This window comes from Anomaloglossus baeobatrachus, chromosome 11 (assembly GCF_048569485.1).
Source record: "Anomaloglossus baeobatrachus isolate aAnoBae1 chromosome 11, aAnoBae1.hap1, whole genome shotgun sequence".
NCBI lineage: Eukaryota > Metazoa > Chordata > Amphibia > Anura > Aromobatidae > Anomaloglossus > Anomaloglossus baeobatrachus.
This window is the reverse complement of record NC_134363.1, coordinates 151,900,494-151,922,820: the sequence shown is the minus strand read 5'-3', so window position 1 is coordinate 151,922,820 and position 22,327 is coordinate 151,900,494. Positions and strand designations below refer to the sequence as shown.

The 22,327-nt window shown below is 47.1% G+C and overlaps 1 protein-coding gene across 1 annotated transcript in view; it reads right to left on the bottom strand.

Moving 5' to 3' along the window:
- Positions 1-7,970: 7,970 nt before the first annotated feature.
- C1QTNF12 (C1q and TNF related 12) overlaps positions 7,971-22,327 on the bottom strand; it is a 79,783-nt gene continuing 65,426 nt past the window's right edge. The window contains exons 7-8 of the mRNA XM_075329060.1: positions 16,226-16,304; positions 7,971-8,688 (exon numbers count right to left, since the gene is read on the bottom strand). Of these exons, the coding sequence (XP_075185175.1) occupies positions 8,590-8,688; positions 16,226-16,304 (178 nt within the window). The 3' untranslated portion in view covers positions 7,971-8,589. The remainder of the gene's footprint in view (positions 8,689-16,225; positions 16,305-22,327) is intronic.

The following is a 22,327-nucleotide window of genomic DNA, read 5'->3' as shown; positions in this document are numbered from 1 at the left end:
CTCACATGGGTCTAACAGCAGCAAAGTAGACAAATTATAGCTCTTAACATATGGCGATGCAATGACTTTTTTGGGGGAAAAAAATGATTTTTTAGTGTGATAGTAACAAAACCTAAAAACTATATAAATCTGCCATCACTGTAATCGCACCGACCACAAGAATAAAAAAGCCTAATCATTTATACCACACGGTGGACAAAATAAAAAAAAAATAAAACCAATTCTTGACATGCTGTTGATTTGTCCATTCTTCTTCCCAAAGATCGCAGTAAGGCTTGGCTCACATTTATCCTGCGCTCTGCGCTGAGCACTTACACCATGGTTTACGTGTAAATCTCTGGAAAATGTGACTTGGCCAAAGCCCAGCAGTAAATTGCCTATTATGAGGCACATGGAGACACTCTGGACTCTCTCTGGGCTATGTTCTGATGGTGTCTGTATTTTTAAGCGTGCATAAACGTGCTGTCGGCCACCATTTTGTGCACTTCTGAAAAGGACAACACTGAACAGAGGCCAAATGCAGTCCAGAGTAACTCTGTTTCCTTATTATCGTGAATGGATTTGTTGGGGCTTTCATCTGAATCAGGTTATTGGGAGATTTAGATGGAAACCCCGATGTAAGTGATCAGTGTAGAGCACAAGATAAATGCGGTCCAAAATATTCCTAAAAGCTTCAACTCAATCCACAAATAAAAAAAAAACAAGACTCCACTCAGGTCTGTCATCTTTTAACGTAATTATAGAGGGTTTCCACATTACTAGTAATACAAAGGCTTTGGAAAAGCAAAATAGCTCTCTCCAAAAGATATTCAGCGAATTTTGCGCTCTCAAATCTATATGCCCCCCTCCTTCTGAGCCCCACAGTGTGCCTAAACCACATTTAATGTCCACATGTTCGGCATTTCTGTAGTGAGGAGAGCTAGCTTAATTTACGGGGTGTGTTTATGGGCACTACAATGTACTGGGCACTACAATGTACTGGCATTACAATGACAGATTTGCAATTTTTATTCAGCAACATCCATTGTGGTTTGTTTATGGAAAACACCCATAGAGTCAAAATCATCACTACACCCTGAGATAAATTCCCGGAGGGGTATAGTTTCCTAAATGGGGTTACTTGCCGGGGGATTCTGCTGTTCTGGCACTTAGGGTCTCTGTGTATGGAGTCCGCAAACTATTCTAAGAAAATCTGTGCTCGACTAATCAAATAGCTCTCCTTCCCTCCCAATCCCTGCCATGTGGATAAGCAGTACTGTACAGTCACATATGGGGTATTGACAAATAATAGTTCTATTTTTGCTTATTTTCTCGTGGGAAAATGTAAAATCTTGGGCTAAAGCAAAATTTTTGTGGTAAAAATGTAAATATTTTTTTGCCACCACCCAATAGTATAAAGTTCTGGGACACCCCCTGTGGTGTCAACATGCTCACTGCACCCCTACATAATTCATTGAGGGTTGTAGTTTGTAAAATGGGGTCACTTATGGGGGAGTCTGCTGTTCTGGCACCTCAGGGATTCGGCCAATGTGACACAGCACCCTCAAACCAGAATAGCAAAATGTGCACCATAATACGAAGCTCCTTTCCTTCTCAGCGTTGTACTGAGCCTGAAAAGTAATTTTTGACCACATATGGGGTATTTTTGTACTCGCGAAAAAGGACACAACAAATTATATGGTCAATGTTCTCCTGTTACCCTTGTAAAAATTAAAATATTGGATCCAAAGCAACATTTTTGTGGGAAAAATTACATTTTTGAAGTTCACTGCTCAACTTTATAAAATTTTGTGACGCACCTGCAGGTTCAAGGAGCCCACCACATAGCTAGATAAATTCTTTGAGGGGTGTTGTTATCAAAATGGGTTCACTTGTGGGGGTTCCACTGTTTCACACATCATGGCCTCTGCAAACGTGACATGGTGTTCGCTATCTATTCCATCCAATTTTGTGCTGATGGTTTGAGTAGACATTGTTTGACCCCTTAGGTTTATATGTGATGTCAAATTTCACTTGCAGAACAGAATAGATCACTATGCAACAATCTTCAAATCTGATGGGACAACATGTGCAAAACCAAGAAGAGGCCTTCACAAGGGAACCTGACGCCGGTCCTACTGAAGGGATTATGGTACTCAGATATCACAAACATAGGGGTGGACATATGATTGATGCGGCCGCTCAGGGGCCCAAGAGTGGAGGGGCCCATTGCTACCTCCAAAGAAGGTGGAATTGTGTATTCTTCAGGCCCTGTTACACGCGACAACATATCTAACGAGATATCGCTGGGGTCACGGAATTCGTGACGCACATCCGTTCTCGTTAGCGACATCGTTGCGTGTAACACTTACGAGCGACCGCTAACGATCAAAAATACTTACCTAATCGTTGATTGTTGACACGTCGTTCATTTCCATAATATCATTGCTCGCTCTGGACGCAGGTTGTTCGTCGTTCCTGAGGCAGCACACATCGCTACGTGTGACACCCCAGGAACGACGAACAACAGCGTACCTGCGTCCTCCGGCAACAAGGTGGGAGTGACTATCCTGCAGCTCCTCTCCGCCCCTCCGCTTCAATTGGTTTTCGACTGGATGACGTCGCTGTGACGCCGCACGAACCGCTCCCTAAAAAAAGAGGTTGTTCGGCGACCACAGCGATGTCGTTACAAAGGTATGTTCGTCTGACACATACCAGCGATATTGTTCGCCACAGGCAGCAATTTGCCCGTGACGCACAAAAGACGGGGGCGGGTGCTTTCACTAGTGACATTGCTAGCAATATCGCTACGTGTAAAGCGGCTTTTAGACTGCATAAGGTCAATATATTGCTCTTGCACAGGGGCCTTTTCTTGTCTATGTCCACCAAGGCACTAAGGGGTACTTTGCACGTTGCGACATCGCTACTGCGATATCGTCGGGGTCAAATCGAAAGTGACGCACATCCGGCGCCGGTAACGACGTTGCAACGTGTAAAGCCTAGAAGCACCAATAAACGATCGGAAAAGCGTCGTAAGTCGGTGATCTGTGTAGTGTCGGTCATTTCCATAATTTCGCTGCAGCGACAGGTACGATGTTGTTCCTCGTTCCTGCGGCAGCACACATCGCTGTCTGTGAAGCCGGAGGAGCGAGGAACATCTCCTACCTGCGTCCCGGCTGCAATGAGGAAGGAAGGAGGTGGGCGGGATGTTTACGTCCCGCTCATCTCCGCCCCTCCGCTTCTATTGGCCGCCTGCCGTGTGACGCCACACGACCCGCCCCCTAAGGAAGGAGGCGGGTCGCCGGCCAGAGCGACGTCACAGGGCAGGTAAGTGTGTGTGAAGCTGCCGTAGCGATAATGTTCACTACGGCAGCTATCACAAGAGATCGCATCTGCGACGGGGGCGGGGACTATCGCACTCGGCATCGCTACAATCGGCTAGCGATGTTGCAGCGTGCAAAGTACCCCTAACAGTTTTCGTTACATAGATTGGGTCCAAAATGTCCCAGGAATCGTTTTCAACACAACAACGCCAAGCCACATGTTGCTCGTACTACTGTGAACAGCCTGCGTAGCCTAACTGTGCTACCATACCCTGTAGCAATTCAGGACTTGTCGCCCCCAGAGAGCGCATCAAAGACATCATTCGTCGTCAATTACAAAGGGAGCTGCCAGCAGCGGATCTTGATGAATTTCTGTCCAAGTGCATTCAGCGCGGCAGATCATTCCTCAGAGAACAATTAATAACCTCATTGATAGCAGTCATGTCGTATAAGTGGCCCTCATACTCCATATTGAATAAATAGAGAGGTCTTGAAAATTTTCTTTCCAATTTTTCATCATTTGCATATCATCCATCCTGTGATTTCCATAACTCCATGACTTTTAATGCTCAGTGTTGCAATTTCAGTGTTGAGGAGCACCATATTTTTCGGTTTATAAGACGCACTGGATTATAAGACGCACCCCAAATTTAGAGAAAGAAAATGGTAAAAAAAATCGGGTCTGTCTTACAAATCTGGTGGTCTCTTACTGGGGGGGAGACGGCAGTGGTGGTGGAGTGGGGTCACAAGAGCGGTGGCTGAGCAGGGCAATACTGCGGGCGCTGCAGGCGATGGGTGTCCTAGATGCTGTGAAGTAGACAACTTCCAGAAACTTTCGGCAGTGCGGGCTTCAAGGAAATGGCGCACTGAGTCGGCACGTGCACAGATTGAGCTATTGACTCAATGACAAGCCGAGATCTCATTTGTGCATGGGCAGGAGGCGGTACGTGCACAGATGAGATCCATCTGGGAGCGCACCGCCTCCGGGAGCCATTATTTGAGCCCCATACCACCGACATTTTCAGGATGGCCCTGCCTCACAGCCCGCTGCCGCACTGGCCCCAGCACAGCCCGCCATCACACCAGCCCCAGCATAGCCCGCCGCCGCACAGGCTCCAACACAGCCCACTGCCGCACTGGCCCCAGCACAGCCTGCCGTCGCACAGGCCCCAGCACAGCCTGCCGCCACACAGGCTCCAGCACAGCCCGCTGCCGCACCAGCCCCAGCACAGCCCGCCGCCGCACAGGCTCCAGCACAGCCCGCTGCCGCACCGGCCCCAGCACAGCCCGCCGTCGTACGGGCTCCAGCATAGCCCACTGCCGTACAGGTCCCAGAACAGCCTGCCGTCGCACGAGCCCCAGCACAGCCCACTACTGCACAGGCCCCAGTACAGTGCCTGCCTCCTGCGACCCCTCTCCACCACCTCCTGGTATGTGCATTCAGATTTTAACACGCACCCCCCCATTTTCCTCCCAATTTTTTGGGTAAAAAGCATCTTATAATGCAAAAAATACGGTATATTACTAATTGTAATAAATAGATAAAATGCAATGTGCAATGTTTCCAACCCACTGAGGCTTCGTTACAGTGGCTGCCGAATGTCCCCCACGATACATCATTTATCTAACAGTCTCCTATAATATTATATTTTATGAAGATTTACCTTTGCGGAATGTAATACCTATTCTGTCAAGAATTTTGTTATATCTATAGACAAGTCAACAAGTGGGTATCTGAAAAAAACATAAGGGCTGTATCACATCTACCAAAGCCAGGAAAGCAGGAAATAACAAGACCACCAGCAGACTGATAGGAAAGGTGCACAGACCTCCAGCCGCGAATAACTCTTTTTTTATCTAATATATAAAGCTCAGTGTATGTATGTATGTACAGTGCCTACAAGTAGTCTTCAACCCCCTGCAGATTTAGCAGGTTTGATAAGATGCAAATAAGTTAGAGCCTGCAAACTTCAAACAAGAGCAGGATTTATTAACAGATGCATAAATCTTACAAACCAACAAGTTATGTTGCTCAGTTAAATTTTAATACATTTTCAACATAAAAGCGTGGGTCAATTATTATTCAAGCCCTAGGTTTAATATTTTGTGGAATAACCCTTGTTTGCAATTACAGCTAATAATCGTCTTTTATAAGATCTGATCAGGCCGGCACAGGTCTCTGGAGTTATCTTGGCCCACTCCTCCATGCAGATCTTCTCCAAGTTATCTAGGTTCTTTGGGTGTCTCATGTGGACTTTAATCTTGAGCTCCTTCCACAAGTTTTCAATTGGGTTAAGGTCAGGAGACTGACTAGGCCACTGCAACACCTTGATTTTTTCCCTCTTGAACCAGGCCTTGGTTTTCTTGGCTGTGTGCTTTGGGTCGTTGTCTTGTTGGAAGATGAAATGACGACCCATCTTAAGATCCTTGATGGAGGAGCGGAGGTTCTTGGCCAAAATCTCTAGGTAGGCCGTGCTATCCATCTTCCCATGGATGCGGACCAGATGGCCAGGCCCCTTGGCTGAGAAACAGCCCCACAGCATGATGCTGCCACCACCATGCTTGACTGTAGGGATGGTATTCTTGGGGTCGTATGCAGTGCCATCCAGTCTCCAAACGTCACGTGTGTGGTTGGCACCAAAGATCTCGATCTTGGTCTCATCAGACCAGAGAACCTTGAACCAGTCTGTCTCAGAGTCCTCCAAGTGATCATGAGCAAACTGTAGACGAGACTTGACATGACGCTTTGAAAGTAAAGGTATCTTACGGGCTCGTCTGGAACGGAGACCATTGCGGTGGAGTACGTTACTTATGGTATTGACTGAGACCAATGTCCCCACTGCCATGAGATCTTCCCGGAGCTCCTTCCTTGTTGTCCTTGGGTTAGCCTTGACTCTTTGGACAAGCATGGCCTCGGCACGGGTGGAAACTTTCAAAGGCTGTCCAGGCTGTGGAAGGCTAACAGTAGTTCCATAAGCCCTCCACTTCCAGATGATGCTCCCAACAGTGGAGACAGGTAGGCCCAACTCCTTGGAAAGGGTTTTGTGCCCCTTGCCAGCCTTGTGACCCTCCACGATCTTGTCTCTGATGGCCTTGGAATGCTCCTTTGTCTTTCCCATGTTGACCAAGTATGAGTGCTGTTCACAAGTTTGGGGAGGGTCTTAATTAGTCAGAAAAGGCTGGAAAAAGAGATAATTAATCCAAACATGTGAAGCTCATTGTTCTTTATGCCTGAAATACTTCTTAATACTTTAGGGGAACCAAACAGAATTCTGGTGGTTTGAGGGGTTGAATAATAAATGACCCTCTGAATAAACTTTTCACAATTTAAAAAAAAGAAAAGAAAGAAATAACATTCTTTTTTGCTGCATTTCACACTTCCAGGCTGATCTACAGTCCAAATGTCACAATGCCAAGTTAATTCCGAATGTGTAAACCTGCTAAATCTGCAGGGGGTTGAATACTACTTGTAGGCACTGTATATATGTGTGTTTGTGTATGTGTGTATGTCTGCTAAAGGAATCCGCACTGTCGCATTTACAATCACGAAATTTTGCACAGACGCCTCATGTGACCCAGGGAGCGTTGTAGACTATGTTTTGACAGAAACATTTAACCCCGTGCTTTACAGTTAGTCTCTAAAATCCTGCCGCCATTAAACTGAATGGAGGTGGGAGCTATAGGTTATTAATAATAGCAACTGTCAGTGGTTGCTATAGGAACAAAATAAACTGTTAGTTGAAGCTTATACGTGATGTTATATGATGTCAGTAGAGAGACGGATAAAGAGACAGAAAAAGACAGACAGACAGAGACAGACGAGGAAAGAGACAGATGGGGAAAAAGACAGCCGGGCAAAGAGACAGCCCGGGCAAAGAGACAGCCGGGCAAAGAGACAGCCGGGCAAAGAGACAGCCGGGCAAAGAGACAGCCCGGGCAAAGAGACAGCCGGGCAAAGAGACAGCCGGGCAAAGAGACAGCCCGGGCAAAGAGACAGCCCGGGCAAAGAGACAGCCGGGCAAAGAGACAGCCCGGGCAAAGAGAGATCCCTGGAAAGAGACAGACGGTCAATGAGACAGACCTGGAAAAAGACAGCGGGGAAAGAGACAGCTCTGAAATGAGACAGTCGTAGAAAGAGTCAGCTGGGCAAAGAGACAGACCTGGAAAGAGACAGCACTGGAAAGAGACAGACGGGGAAAGAGACAGCCCTGGAAAGAGACAGACGGGGAAAGAGACAGCCCTGGAAAGAGACAGACGGGGAAAGAGAGACAGATGGGGAAAGAGACAGTCCTGGAAAGAGTCAGCCAGGCAAAGAGACAGACCGGGAAAGAGACAGACCTGGAAAGAGACAGACCTGGAAAGAGACAGACCTGGAAAGAGACAGACGTGGAAAGGGACAGATGGGGAAAGAGACAGATGGGGAAAGAGACAGACTGATACAAATACAGACACAGATAGAAATAGTCAGACAGAGACATAGACACAGACAGACAAAGAAAGAGACAGACAGAGAGACAGACAGACAGCGACACACAGACAGAGACTGGGAGAGAGACAGAGAGACAGTTACTATCCCGGGCAACGCCCGGGTACTACAGCTAGTATCTATATATTTGCCAGTTATACAGAATAAACACATAACAATAACGCAAAAATAATAGTATATGATTGGTATAGAATAACGTGACTTTTTTATTAAATTACAGACATTTAAGCAATACTTTATAATATAGAAATCAATACAAGTGTCATTGCTTATAAATGGAGACAAGTCTTTATCCGGTTATGTCATGTGACGCTAAGAATGAACGCGAAGAATGAACGCTATTAGTCCCGCAACATTGCGTTCCGCTGTACATCCCTTTTAAATCAGTTCTGAATATCTTGCATAGTTCTGGGCTTATCCCATGAATTTCCCGTGTCCATCACAAGCGTTTCTCCTGTTTCACGACCCCATCTTCTTATATCATATACACAACGAACAATGACGAAAGGACAAGTTCTCCGAAATATTGCTAATTTTTACATAGTCCAACATTCCCCTGACAGCGGGGCCTACAACATGTTGCATAAGAGCGTTATTTAAAGCAATGGCTGGCCTCAAGATGTAACAAGCAGTGGGGGGAGTCAATAGGTTTCCTCCTTGCTTTGCGGTTATCAAGCAGTAACACCAAAAAATGGTCCCAGGTAGCGGATATTGTGAAAGCGTCTTCCATTGCAGGTGGGTGAATGTGTACATCTGAGGGTTAATTATAATCTGGAGTCCAGATTTCTCCTTGGATTTTATCTACAGTCCCATAAAAATGCCCATAAAATCGGAGCCATTTTGAACGGTTATCGGTGCCCCTGCACCATTGTCCACAAATATAGATGTATATTGACCACTCTGTGAAAACAAAAAGAACAAGAAGAGTATTAAAAAATACATTTATCCATATCATAATCCTGCTTTATGCTTATATTTAGGTTACGTAAAGGTGTATTCCCAGGGTTGGTCTTATTTTTGCATCCATGTTCCATCAATGCAATGTCACATTCGTGAGCTCACCAGAGGAAATCATTTTGAAGGTCTACCCAGCAGAAGAAATGCAGATATCAGAAGGGACTAATGCATTATTACTAAACAATGTCAGATGGGCCATGTTGTAGACAGTGCTTGGAGTTGTGAAATTCTCTCGTTGTCTTGTTTCCTCCCTGCTCTTATTTTCCTCCTTACCTAATACAGTACATTATCACTAAACAATGTCAGATGGGTCATTTTGTAGATCAGTGTTCCTAAACTCCAGTCTTCAAAAGTCACCAACAGTGCTTATTTTCAGGATTTCCTCAGTATTGCACAGGTGATAAATTAATCACTTGCACAGAAGAGGATTCCAGCACCTGTACAATACTAACGAAATCATGAAAACATGACCTGTTGGTGGCTCTTGAGGACTGGAGTTGGGGAACACTGTTTTAGTTGGTACTTGGTTGTTGTGGCGTTCTCTGGTCATCTTGTTGTTGGTTCCTCCCTGCTCTTATTTTCCTACTTATACAATACATTATTACTAAACAATGTCAGATGGGCCATGTTGTAGATAGTACTTAGCGTTGTTGTGGAGTTCTCCCTTCGTCTTGTTGTTTCCTCCCTGCTTTTATTTTCCTCCTTACCTAATACATTATTACTCAACAATGTCAGATGGACCATGTTGTAGATAGTGCTTGGAGTTGTTGTGGAATTCTCTCATTGTTTTGTTGTTGTTTCCTCCCTGCTCTTATTTTCCTCCTTACCTTATACATTATTACTAAACAATGTCGGATGGGCCATGTTGTAGATAGTGCTTGGAGTTGTTGTGGAATTCTCTCATTGTTTTGTTGTTATTTCCTCCCTGCTCTTATTTTCCTCCTTACCTTATACATTATTACTAAACAATGTCGGATGGGCCATGTTGTAGATAGTGCTTGGAGTTGTTGTGGAGTTCTCCCGTTGTCTTGTCGTTTCCTCCCTGCTCTTATTTTCCTCGTTGACTTATACATTATTACTAAACAATGTCAGATGGACTATGTTGTAGATAGTGCTTGGAGTTGTTGTGGAATTCTCTCATTGTCTTGTTGTTGTTCCCTCCCTGTTCTTATTTTCCTCCTTACCTAATACATTATTACTAAACAATGTCAGATGGGCCATGTTGTAGATAGTGCTTGGAGTTGTTGTGGAATTCGCCCGTCATCTTGTTGTTTCCTCCCTACTCTTATTTTCTTCCATACCTGATACATTATTACTAAACAATGTCAGTTGGGCCATGTTGTAGATAGTGTTTGGAGTTGTTGTGGAATTCTCTTGTTGTCTTGTTGTTTCCTCCCTGCTCTTATTTTCCTCGTTGACTAATACATTATTACTAAACAATGTCAGATGGACTATGTTGTAGATAGTGCTTGGAGTTGTTGTGGAATTCTCTCGTTGTCTTGTTGTTGTTCCCTCCCTGTTCTTATTTTCCTCCTTACCTAATATATTATTACTAAACAATGTCAGATGGGCCATGTTGGATATAGTGCTTGGAGTTGTTGTGGAATTCGCCCGTCATCTTGTTGTTTCCTCCCTACTCTTATTTTCTTCCATACCTGATACATTATTACTAAACAATGTCAGTTGGGCTATGTTGTAGATAGTGTTTGGAGTTGTTGTGGAATTCTCTTGTTGTCTTGTTGTTTCCTCCCTGCTCTTATTTTCCTCCTTACCTAGTACATTATTACTAAACAATGTCAGATGGGCCATGTTGTAGATAGTACTTAGCGTTGTTGTGGAGTTCTCCCTTCGTCTTGTTGTTTCCTCCCTGCTTTTATTTTCCTCCTTACCTAATACATTATTACTCAACAATGTCAGATGGACCATGTTGTAGATAGTGCTTGGAGTTGTTGTGGAATTCTCTCATTGTTTTGTTGTTGTTTCCTCCCTGCTCTTATTTTCCTCCTTACCTTATACATTATTACTAAACAATGTCGGATGGGCCATGTTGTAGATAGTGCTTGGAGTTGTTGTGGAGTTCTCCCGTTGTCTTGTCATTTCCTCCCTGCTCTTATTTTCCTCGTTGACTAATACATTATTACTAAACAATGTCAGATGGACTATGTTGTAGATAGTGCTTGGAGTTGTTGTGGAATTCTCTCGTTGTCTTGTTGTTGTTCCCTCCCTGTTCTTATTTTCCTCCTTACCTAATATATTATTACTAAACAATGTCAGATGGGCCATGTTGGATATAGTGCTTGGAGTTGTTGTGGAATTCGCCCGTCATCTTGTTGTTTCCTCCCTACTCTTATTTTCTTCCATACCTGATACATTATTACTAAACAATGTCAGTTGGGCTATGTTGTAGATAGTGTTTGGAGTTGTTGTTTTGTTGCTTCCCTGCTCTTCATTTTCTCCTTATTGTCTTATACCTTTGTGTGAGCGTGCTTTGAGATTTGGAGAGTTTTAGTTTCCCCTGTTTGTCTATCTTTGTTGGTTTTATCACACTCCTGTATAATAATAATATTAATAATAATAATAATAATAATAATATTTATTTATATAGCGCTATTGATTCCACAGTGCTTTACATACATTGGACACACTGTCCCCATTAGGGCTCACAATCTAAATTCCCTATCTGTATGTTTTTGGAGTGTGGGAGGAAAACGGAGACTCCGGAGCTGGTCAGGAGTAGGGTCAGGTAGGCGGCTCAGACATCCTCACCTTCAGAGGTAACTCTGAGATAAGGGATAGCTGATCTAGAAGTCCCCGTCCCTTGTTCTCCCTGATCTTTGTGACACTCTGTCCTTATATTCCACATTTATATGATAATTTTCTTATATTCCTAGGTGCCAAAATTAGCGACACTCCCGCTGATAAAGAGCTCACTTCCTTTTAGTGTATGGTTAATGTTCCCTGGCGAGTTTATTTGAGAGTCAAGATGTCGTATCTCGAAATAAACATTTTCCTTGTGACTTCATACTTTATGCATTTTTCTATATATACATCCAAATGTGTTTGGTAAAATCACTCATTGCCCTCACAGCCCCCTCCCGTCTATTGAATGAAGGCGCTAGTACTGGTATTTGCGTATACGGCACATGGACGCGGTTCATTGCTTTTATAAACGGTCGTTAAGAAAACAGTTTCCAGTCCGATTTCTTGGAACCGAACGCGAAGAAGCAAATCAAAATTTTTAAAGATGCTCAACCGTAAGAATAACAAATGCCGCGATGAGTATCTAATGGCCGCGCCGGATAGCGTCTGCCCCGTCCAAAAACAATAACTGTAAGTTGTAGCTGTCTCATGGAGACAACCGCTAATGTTCCAGAAAAGTAACCGAAGAAAGGATGGATCGGCACAATTTTATGATTCCAAGGTTTTCAATGAAACGAGAAGATTCAAATAAACACGAAGTGAAGGAATCCTCTTTATAGATCGGCCGTGAGGGGCACTTGAAAAAACAAAATACCAAAGTCAACGGCATCTTGGGAGACGTAGAGTAACTCAACAAAGCGCCCGAGACTTTAAAATGAAAATTGAGACCGCCATATACCGCTGCCCCCGAGCCGTCGTAATTGAGCGGACAGTTAACGAATCCGATAATAAAGGGGTCATTCATCAACTTTTATTGCCGATTTTACTGTCTGTTATGGCTAGGCTCCGCTCCTAAAGTCAACGGGAGCTACGGCTGATTAAGTTATAATTCATTTTAATGTACAGGGGTCTGACCCCTTGGTATAAGAGAGTATAGTATCTTAAAATTAGATGGAAATCTTGCTATGCAAGCATTAAGGAATCAATATAATCTGGGCGAAAAAAAGCAGCGAAAATGCTACGTATGAACAAGCCCTAACAAGTAGGCGCAGAAACCAAATCATACTCATTTTTTGATTACTGGATATACTCGAGTATAAGCTGAGTTTTTCGGCGCATTTTTTTTTATTCTGAAAAAGACCCCCTTGGCTAATACTCAAGTGAGGGACCAATAAAAAATTATTCTCACCTATGCTCCGTTCCTGCGGTGTCCTCTTACCTGCTTCTTGCAGACCACAGGCACATAGACGCCTTGTTGATTGCGGCCGGTGCACACGGCCACTGCAGATGTCGTTAGCACTTTACTTCAGTTGAATACTTTGCGGCGCCGCATACCATTCAATTGAAGTAAAGCGCTGACAGCGGCGGCCCCATGTACCGGCCCCGATCATCAAGGGGTCTATGTGCCTGTGGTCCGCAACAAGCAGGTAAGAGGACACCACAGTAACAGAGGATAGGTGAGATTTTTATTTTGTGTATGTGAACAACAGCATAATAGGGGACAAGAAGGGGACAGTAGGAGGACATTACTAAAGGATGGACACATTACTACAGGAGAGAAGGATGGGGCACAGGGATAGGGGACAATACTACAGGGCGCAAGGATAGGCACAAGAATGGGCACATTACTACAGAAGACATGAATGGGGCACATTACTACAAGGGGGACAAGGATGGGGAACATTACTACAAGGATAGGCTCATTACTACAAGGGTGGACAAGGATGAGGCACATTACTACAAAGGGGGACAAGTATGGGCATGTTACTACAAGGGGACAAGAATGAGCACATTACTGCAAGAGACAAAGATGGGGCACATTACTACAAAGGGGGACAAGGATGGGAACATTACTGCAAGGATGGGCACATTACTACAAGGGGGGACACGGATGGGGCACATTACTACCAAGGGGGACAAGGATGGGCATGTTACTACAAGGGGACTAGAATGGGCACATTGCTACAGGAGACAAAGATGGGCACATTACTACAAAGGGGGACAAGGATGGGGAACATTACTACAAGGATAGGCACATTACTACAAGGGTGGACAAGGATGGGGCACATTACTACAAAGGGGGACAAGGATGGGCATGTTGCTACAAGGGGACAAGAATGGGCACATTACTACAAGAGACAAGGATGGGCACATTACTACAAGGGGGGACAGGAATGGGGCACATTACTACAAAGGGGGACAAGGATGGGGAACATTACTGCAAGGATGGGCACATTACTACAAGGGGGGACAAGAATGGGGCACATTACTACAAGGGGGGACAAGAATGGGGCACATTACTACAAAGGGGGACAAGGATGGGGAACATTACTGCAAGGATGGGCACATTACTACAAGGGGGGACAAGAATGGGGCACATTACTACAAAGGGGGACAAGGATGGGGAACATTACTGCAAGGATGGGCACATTACTACAAGGGGGGGACAAGGATGGAGCACATTACTACAAAGGGGGACAAGGATGGGCATGTTACTACAAGGGGACAAGAATCGGCACATTACTACAGGAGACAAGGATGGGCACATTATTATAAGGGGGGACAAGGATGGTCACATTACATTTTATTGGTATCTATGTTTATTTTTTAAATTTACCTTTAGCTGCTGCATTTCCCACCCTAGGCTTATATTCAAGTCAATAAGTTTCCCCATTTTTTTGGTGTAAAATTAGGTGCCTCATCTTATAGTCGGGTCAACTTATATTCGAGTATGTAGATTTTCTGCACAGTTTAGCTAAATTAGGTTACTAGCATTTTTTTCATTGCATTTTGAGTGCATTTTTTACATGCTTTTATCTATTGTTGTTTTGTTTCTTTTTGTTATGTCAGTTTTTAACTAAAAGTATATATTAGGGGCCGATCCTGGTCTTTGTTAGAGTCATGTAATCCTGGCATTACAAGGCAGCAACATTAGGTCCATGTGCAATACGCAGATCGAGCAGAGGTCTGTACACTTCATTCTTCACTGTGAATGTATCTTATGCCACTGGAGATCTGTTATAAAGTCAAGACTGATTAACTCCGAAGGAGACTGGGACCACCCCTTTACTCTTTACAAATAGCTTTCCCTTCAAGGGAATCTATCACCACAGTTTTGCCACTTATTTTGAGAGCAGTGTAATGTAGAGACAGACACCCTGAATCCAGCGATGGAATCTGCTTACTGTAGTTTTGATAAAATCACAGTTTTATCTGAAGTAGATGATCTCTACATAATTAGTAAACCTGCTTCTTTTATATTATAGATCTCTGGGTAACCACACCCCCATCACTTATTGGCAGTTTTCAGTTTACAATTAGTGCTGTGGGCTGGGTTATGCAGAGCTCAGCATTCAGAGAACTGCAGCAGATAAAACAGTGATTTTATCAAAAGTGGGCGGGGTTATGCAGAGCTCAGCATTCAGAGAATTGCAGCTCATAAAACAGTGTTTTTATCAAAACTGGGCGGGGTTATGTAGAGCTCAGCATTCAGAGAACTGCAGCAGATATGACAGTGATTTTATCAAAACTGGGCGGGGTTATGCAGAGCTCGGCATTCAGAGAATTGCAGCTCATAAAACTGTTTTTATCAAAACTGGGCGGGGTTATGTAGAGCTCAGCATTCAGAGAACTGCAGCAGATAAAACAGTGATTTTATCAAAAGTGGGCGGGGTTATGCAGAGCTCAGCATTCAGAGAATTGCAGCTCATAAAACAGTGTTTTTATCAAAACTGGGCGGGGTTATGTAGAGCTCAGCATTCAGAGAACTGCAGCAGATATAACAGTGATTTTATCAAAACTGGGCGGGGTTATGCAGAGCTCAGAATTCAGACAACTGCAGCAAATAAAACAGTGATTTTATCAAAACTGGGCGGGGTTGTGTAGAGCTCAGCATTCAGAGAACTGCAGCAGATATAACAGTGATTTTATCAAAACTGGGCGGGGTTATGCAGAGCTCAGCATTCAGACAAATGCAGCAGGTAAAACAGTGATTTTATCAAAAGTGGGTGGGGTTATGCAGAGCTCAGCATTCAGAGAACTGTAGCAGATAAAACTGTGATTTTATCAAAACTGGGTGGGGTTATGCAGAGCTCAGCATTCAGAGAACTGCAGAAGATACAACATTGATTTTATCAAAACTGGGCGGGGTTATGCAGAGCTCAGCATTCAGACAACTGCAGCAGATAAAACAGTGATTTTATCAAAACTGGGCGGGGTTATGCAGAGCTTAGCATTCAGAGAATTGCAGCAGATAAAACAGTGATTTTATCAAAACTGGACGGGGTTATGCAGAGCTCAGCATTCAGAGAACTGTAGCAGATAAAACTGTGATTCTATCAAAACTATAGCAAGCAGCCCAGTAAGTGACACATTGCTGGAATCAGTGTATCTGTCCCTACGTTATTCTGCTCCCCAGTGGGGTAGAAAAAACTAGTGACAGATACCCTTTAACACCATAACGAAGAAATAAAAGCATAAACGAACAAATAGCGCCATACAAGGTACAACAAACAGGGTGATACAATGCAAAAATGAAGCTGTAAAGGCAACAAATAACTGGAATATAAATTATTGCCATATAATGCAAAAGTAATGACGAACACCTGACATAGATTCTTACCTGTAATTGCAGCAACCCCTGGACATGTACAGTAAATATTCTGCTGTTACTTTCCAATCCGGCAATGACTTCTAGTGACCTAGGAAATAAGAGAAATGACTATGATAATGTGTAAAAATATTCACTAGAAAAATAAAACAAAAATTATAATAAAAAATTATTACGTAGAGGACGATGCATCAGTCATTAAGATAAATTGCTGTAAAAACTATTTATTGGTACTACAGGGTCACAAAGGGGGGAGATATAATGGGGGGACTTTTTAGGCTGTGTGCACACAGTGCATTTTTATCTTGTATTTTGATGCATTTTTTAATGCAGATTTGTCACAAATTCAACGCGTTTCGGAGTGGAAACTCCTTCATCAGGACATAACGCAGAGTGGAGTTGAACCCTTACCATCCATCGTTGAGTATTTTCTCCTTGCAGATTTGGTGCAGAAAATAATCTGCAGCGTGTCAATTCTTTCAGCAATTTTGGCTGCGATTTTTATCTATTGAATTCAATTGAAAAATGTGGCAAAAACTTGGCAAAACGCCCGTTTTATGCTGCGTTTTTCCTGCCAAGAGATGCAGAAATTTCTGCAACCAAATGCTCAATGTGTTCTCATAGCCTTTAAGGGAACTTGACACCTTGGAAAATGTTATTTACTTGCAGCTATAGGGTTAAAGGGGTTGTCCACTACTTTTAGATGGGGTACTTTGCATGCTGCGACATCGCTAGCCGATGCTAGCGATACCGAGCGCGATAGTCCCCGCCCCCGTCACACATGCGATATCTTGTGATAGCTGCCATAGCGAACATTATCGCTACGGCAGCTTCACACGCACTCACCTGCCCTGCGACGTCGCTCTGGCCGGCGAACCGCCTCCTTCCTAAGGGGGCGGGTCGTGCGGCGCCAGAGCGACGTCACATGGCAGGCGGACAATAGAAGCGGAGGGGCGGAGATGAGTGGGACGTAAACATCCCGCCCACCTCCGTCCTTCCGCATAGCCGGCATGAGCCGCAGGAGGCAGGTAAGGAGATGTTCCTCGCTCCTGCGGCTTCACACACAGCGATGTGTGCTGCCGCAGCAACGAGGAACAACATCATATCGCCTATTGGTGCGACATTATGAAAATGTCCGACACTACACAGATCACCGATTTACAACGCTTTTGCGATCATTTATCGGCGCATCTAGGCTTTACACGCTGTGATGTCGTTACCGGCGCCGGATGTGCGTCACTTTCGATTTGACCCCGACGATATCGCAGTAGCGATGTCACAACGTGCAAAGTACCCCTTAGGATAGGTCATCAATGTCTGATCGGCCGGAGTCTGCTTGCGATGCCGAGCGCAATAGTCCCCGCCCCCGAGGCAGCTGCGATATCATGGTGATAGTTGGCATAGCGAACATTATCGCTACGGCAGCTTCACATGCACTCACCTGCCCTGCGACGTCGCTCTGGCCGGCGACCCGCCTCCTTATTAAGGGGGCGGGTCGTGCGGCGTCACAGCGACGTCACACGGCAGGCGGCCAATAGAAGTGGAGGGGCGGAGATGAGCGGGACGTAACATCCCGCCCACTTCCTTCCTTCCGCATAGCCGGCGTGAGCCGCAGGATGCAGGTAGGAGATGTTCCTCGCTCCTGCGGCTTCATACACAGCGATGTGTGCTGCCGCAAGAACAAGGAACAACATCGTAACATCGGCCTTCCGAAATTATGGAAATGACCGACGCTACACCGATGATACAATTACGACGATTTTGCGCTCGTTAAACGTATCAAAAAGGCTTTACACACTAAGATATCGAGAGCGACGCCGGATGTGCGTCACTTTCAATTTGACCCCACCGACATCGCAGCTGCGATGTCGTAGTGTGCAAAGTGCCCCTAAGGATAGACCATCAATGTAAAAGTAGTGGACTGCCGAAACAAGGACTGAGAATAGCTGATCGGCGGAGTGTTGGGTGTCGGAACCGGGCCGATCTGACATTGATCACCTATACTAAGGCGGGCTTTAAACGCTGCAACATCGCTAGCAATTGCTAGCGATATCGAGCGTGATAGCACCCGCCCCCGTCGCACAGCCGATATGTGGTGATCGCTGACATAGCAAACATTATCGTTATGGCAGCGTCACACGGACTTACCTGCTCTACAACGTCGCTGTGACCGGCGAACCGCCTCCTTTCTAAGGGGGCGGTTCGTTCAGCGTCACAGCGACGTCACAGCAGCGTCACTGAACCGCCGATGGAAAAGGAGATGAGGAGATGAGTGGCCGGAACATGCCGCCCACCTCCTTCCTTCCTCCTTTTCCGGTGGATGGAGGTAAGGAGATGTTTGTCGTTCCATCGGCGTCACACATAGCGATATGTGGTGCCGCAGGAACGACAAACAACATCGTACCTGCAGCAGCACCGATATTATGGAAATGAACGACGTGTCAACGAGCAACGATTTTGCACGTTTTTGCGCTCGTTGATCGTCGCTCATTGGTGTCACACGCTGCAATGTCGCTACCAGCGCCGGATGTGCGTCACTAACGACGTGACCCCGACAATATATCGGCAGCGATGTTGCAGCGTGTAAAGTACCCCTAAGGATAGACCATCAATGTAGGGGTCAACCCCTTTAATCCACAGGTAACTACCATTACAATGCTGCCCTGCCACCTTACTAAGTGTGGCTATTGGGAGAACAGTACACCGAGCGGCGGCTGTAAGCCCACCCCGGCACTTTGATTGACAGTTTACTCTCCACTGCTTTTTCATTGTGACAGGTTCCATAAAAAGTCAGTCTTCCTGTTAGTTGCTCCAAATTGCATAATATTTGATACATTGGAGCATCATAGACACAAGACTTTTGCTTGAGATTGCAACTTTTTAAAAAAAAAAATCACAATAAGGAAATCTGTTATTCTACTCATTTTCGAGACAGGCGTAAAATAGCAAAAAAATGCACATTTTTGCACAATAACAACGCGGGACCCCTTTATCTGCGTTCACCTATACAGTGTCCACCCATATCCTGTCCTCCTCCATTAACTTGAGAACGGCGGCAGTTATAGGCATATGTGACGCCCTGGGCAAGCCAGGGGTCACAGGTCATAACACCACCACATTCTACACCCCAGTTAGGAACACCAAGGCTAACCTAAAATCCATGTTGCCTTCCTCCAGGGGCTGGTGTCCACACCAGGGGTGGGCCAGGCGGTTGGCTCCGCCCACCGAGGAGTTCACAGCCCTGGAGGCGGGGAGGCCAGGCAGTCAAGCTAGGGAGGAGGAAGGAGAAGGAAGTGGTAGAGGAGCTCGAGTGAAGGACTAAAAAGTGACAGTTAAGAAAGCCTGAAGCTGGTCCGGGTGTGTGCCCCGGACTGAGAGACAGCAAGGTCAGCAGACGGCGGTGACTGTCTGCAGGGGTGACTGTTTGGAGGTTGCTGGAAGGACCGCGGACGGGTGGTGGCCCGGCGGTACCGGAGCGGTATACGAAGAACAGTCAGCACCAGTGGCAGGGGCCTTTCGGATCCCGGCAAGGCTAGGAGTCGCCGTGAATTTGCCAAATCCGTTAGTGAAGGGGACCTCTGGGTCTCCCAACAAGCAAGTCCCGATTGAAGGCAACAGTCCAACCGTTACAGAGAAACACCGCCACCGCGAGGGCACCAGTTTCTCAGGGCCAGCGCCTGCGGGCAAAGTAGGGCTCCTCCGGCCCATATCCAAGCCGGGGAGCGAGTTACCGGTGGGAACCCATCGCAACCATCATCATCTTAGGTGCAGGAAAAGGGACCGTCACCGTCAACTACTGGGGAAAGCAAGTGCAGCCGTCCGTGGGAACCGTCTTTCCAGCCGTGTGTTTTACTGAGAACTGTGTCATCGTCTCAGGCTGAGTTAGTACCACAGTGCCGCAAGGCACAGTGCTGCCCCTGCGTCCCTGCACCCCGCCAAGCCCTGCATCACCCACCTCATCACTGGGCCCCGGGACAACAACCCCCTACCCACAGAGGGGAGAACCAACAACTTTGCTGCTCCCTGTCATCAGTCCCCGGGATCCCCATTCAGAGCAGCGGTGGTGTCAACAAATCACCACAACCGTGGGTGGCGTCACGGACAATAAACTATCCCAAAAACCAATCCCCTTTCACTCACGGGTGAGGAGCGCCGCTCGAGTCCCCGGGATCCGGCCCATCGCTCGAGCCACCGAGCAGCAGCAGGCCGCAGCAGCCGCGGCAGCCGGACCCGAGCAGTGGGAGAGTGCGGCGTCCCCTCCTCCGCCCGCGACAACTTGGCGTCACGAACAGGATCTTACCGCTCTGCCGTTGGGTAGAGGTGCGCCTTGTGACCGCCGGAGGTATCCGGCCGGAAAATTTCAGAAGTCGCCATCTTTGGCGCGAAAAGTTCCCGCTCGAGCGTCTTCTCGAGTAGTAGAGGCGCGAAGGCCAAAACCCCGCCCCGATAGAGGAGGGGCCGAAAAGAGGCTAAGGGAGACGGAATGGCGGCTAGCTGCATGTGAGCGCGGCTATAAAAGCAGGGACGCCAGGACCCTGCAGCCATCTTGTTCCTGGGAGAGGCCGCCAGCAACATGTTCATGCCGTCCCGCAGCACCGTAGCCCCCGCGCCTGGAACCGCGGCGTGGGTGGAGATCCGGACCGCGCAGCTCTACCAAAGGCTGCAGGTCAAGATGCAGCTCCTCATGGAGGAGTGGGAGACCGACATGGCGGACGTCATAGCGACCGTGCGGAGACGCGAGGAGGAAGCGGAGAAAGGGAGGGTGAGTGACCCACGCCCCGATGCCCTCGAAGGGCCGGTCATTGCGGCTGCGGGACCCGGTCCAAACCCTCTCCCCTTGCTGCCTCCTTCGCCACCCGTCCCGGAAGCCGTGACCCCGCCACTAGGCCCGCTACCACCGCAACCGGTAGCGATACCCAGCATGTCCGCCCAGGCGGACCGACCTGCAGCCGGAGCCCATAGTCGACCGGACGCCCTGGAAAGCCCCGAAAACCGAACCGGAGGCATCCCCCGAGAAAGTCTCCGAGCCGGAGCCGCTGATCCGCTCCTTGCCGAAGGCCCAACCGCGGAAAGCCCCTGTGCCCATCCCCCACACCTCGGCTGAGGTTGCGCCGGGTTGCCGATGCAAGGCAGCGTCTAAGGCCAAGTCACCGCGGGATCTGACGCCCAGAGTACCAGCAGTGGGCAATGTCCAACAGGTCTCGCGGGGCCCGACCCGTGCGCCGGAGCTCGCAGCAGCGCCGTACTGGGACAGGGAGCCGGTACCGTTGGGCCTGGAAATCGGTGAACGGGAAAGAAAGAAGGCGGAGTTGGTGGCCCGTGCAATCCGGGAAAAAGAGAGCCTCCGTCAGGCGACTTTCCGTGTCCGGGGCCCACTGTACGAAGGGCAGGTGAGGCGGTTTGATGTCCGCCGGGGCTATGGGTTTATATATGAACCGGGCCTGGAGGCCGAAGTGTTTATAGCCCGGCGGGATGTGAATGCCCACCTGCCTGAGGAGCATCCCGGTCGTAACCTGATGCCGGGCGACATCGTGCAGTACACCCGGCACTGTGGGGAGAGGGGGTGGTTCGCGCTGGACGCTAAGTTAAGGGGCAGCCAGGAGTCCCGTGTGAGCGCCGCGCCCCCTCCCTCAGGTGATGTGGAGGACTTGGAATAATGGCAGCGGAGCACCGTTGCACCGTCCCCGTTGGGACCACCAGTCTGAGTATGTTTACAGTTTGAAAAAGTTTGAAAAAGATGAAAAGATGATAAGTAAATGGAACCGAAGCTTCACCTGATTAACTGTGATTGGAAACCGGCCGTTGCCGGCACCGTTGTCCCCGTGGGGACCGCTTAAAAAGTTGTTTGCATAGGAACTCCTATGGACAAGCCCGTGAACTTGCAGGGCAACCACAAACGTTAAGTGGCTTGTAAATAAAATCTGTTGTGCAGCTACCGTAACCGCCTCCGGAGAGGCAGGTGGGAAGGACAGATCCCGCTCGGGTAACTTGGTGCAGGATCAAGGGGTGCTGCCTGGGTTTTAGGGGCAGCATCAGGGCCAGGTTACTTGGGTGGGAGAGAGCGGCAGCCGCAACCGTTTAAAATGTTTGCAACGTTTAAGTACCGAACCTCCC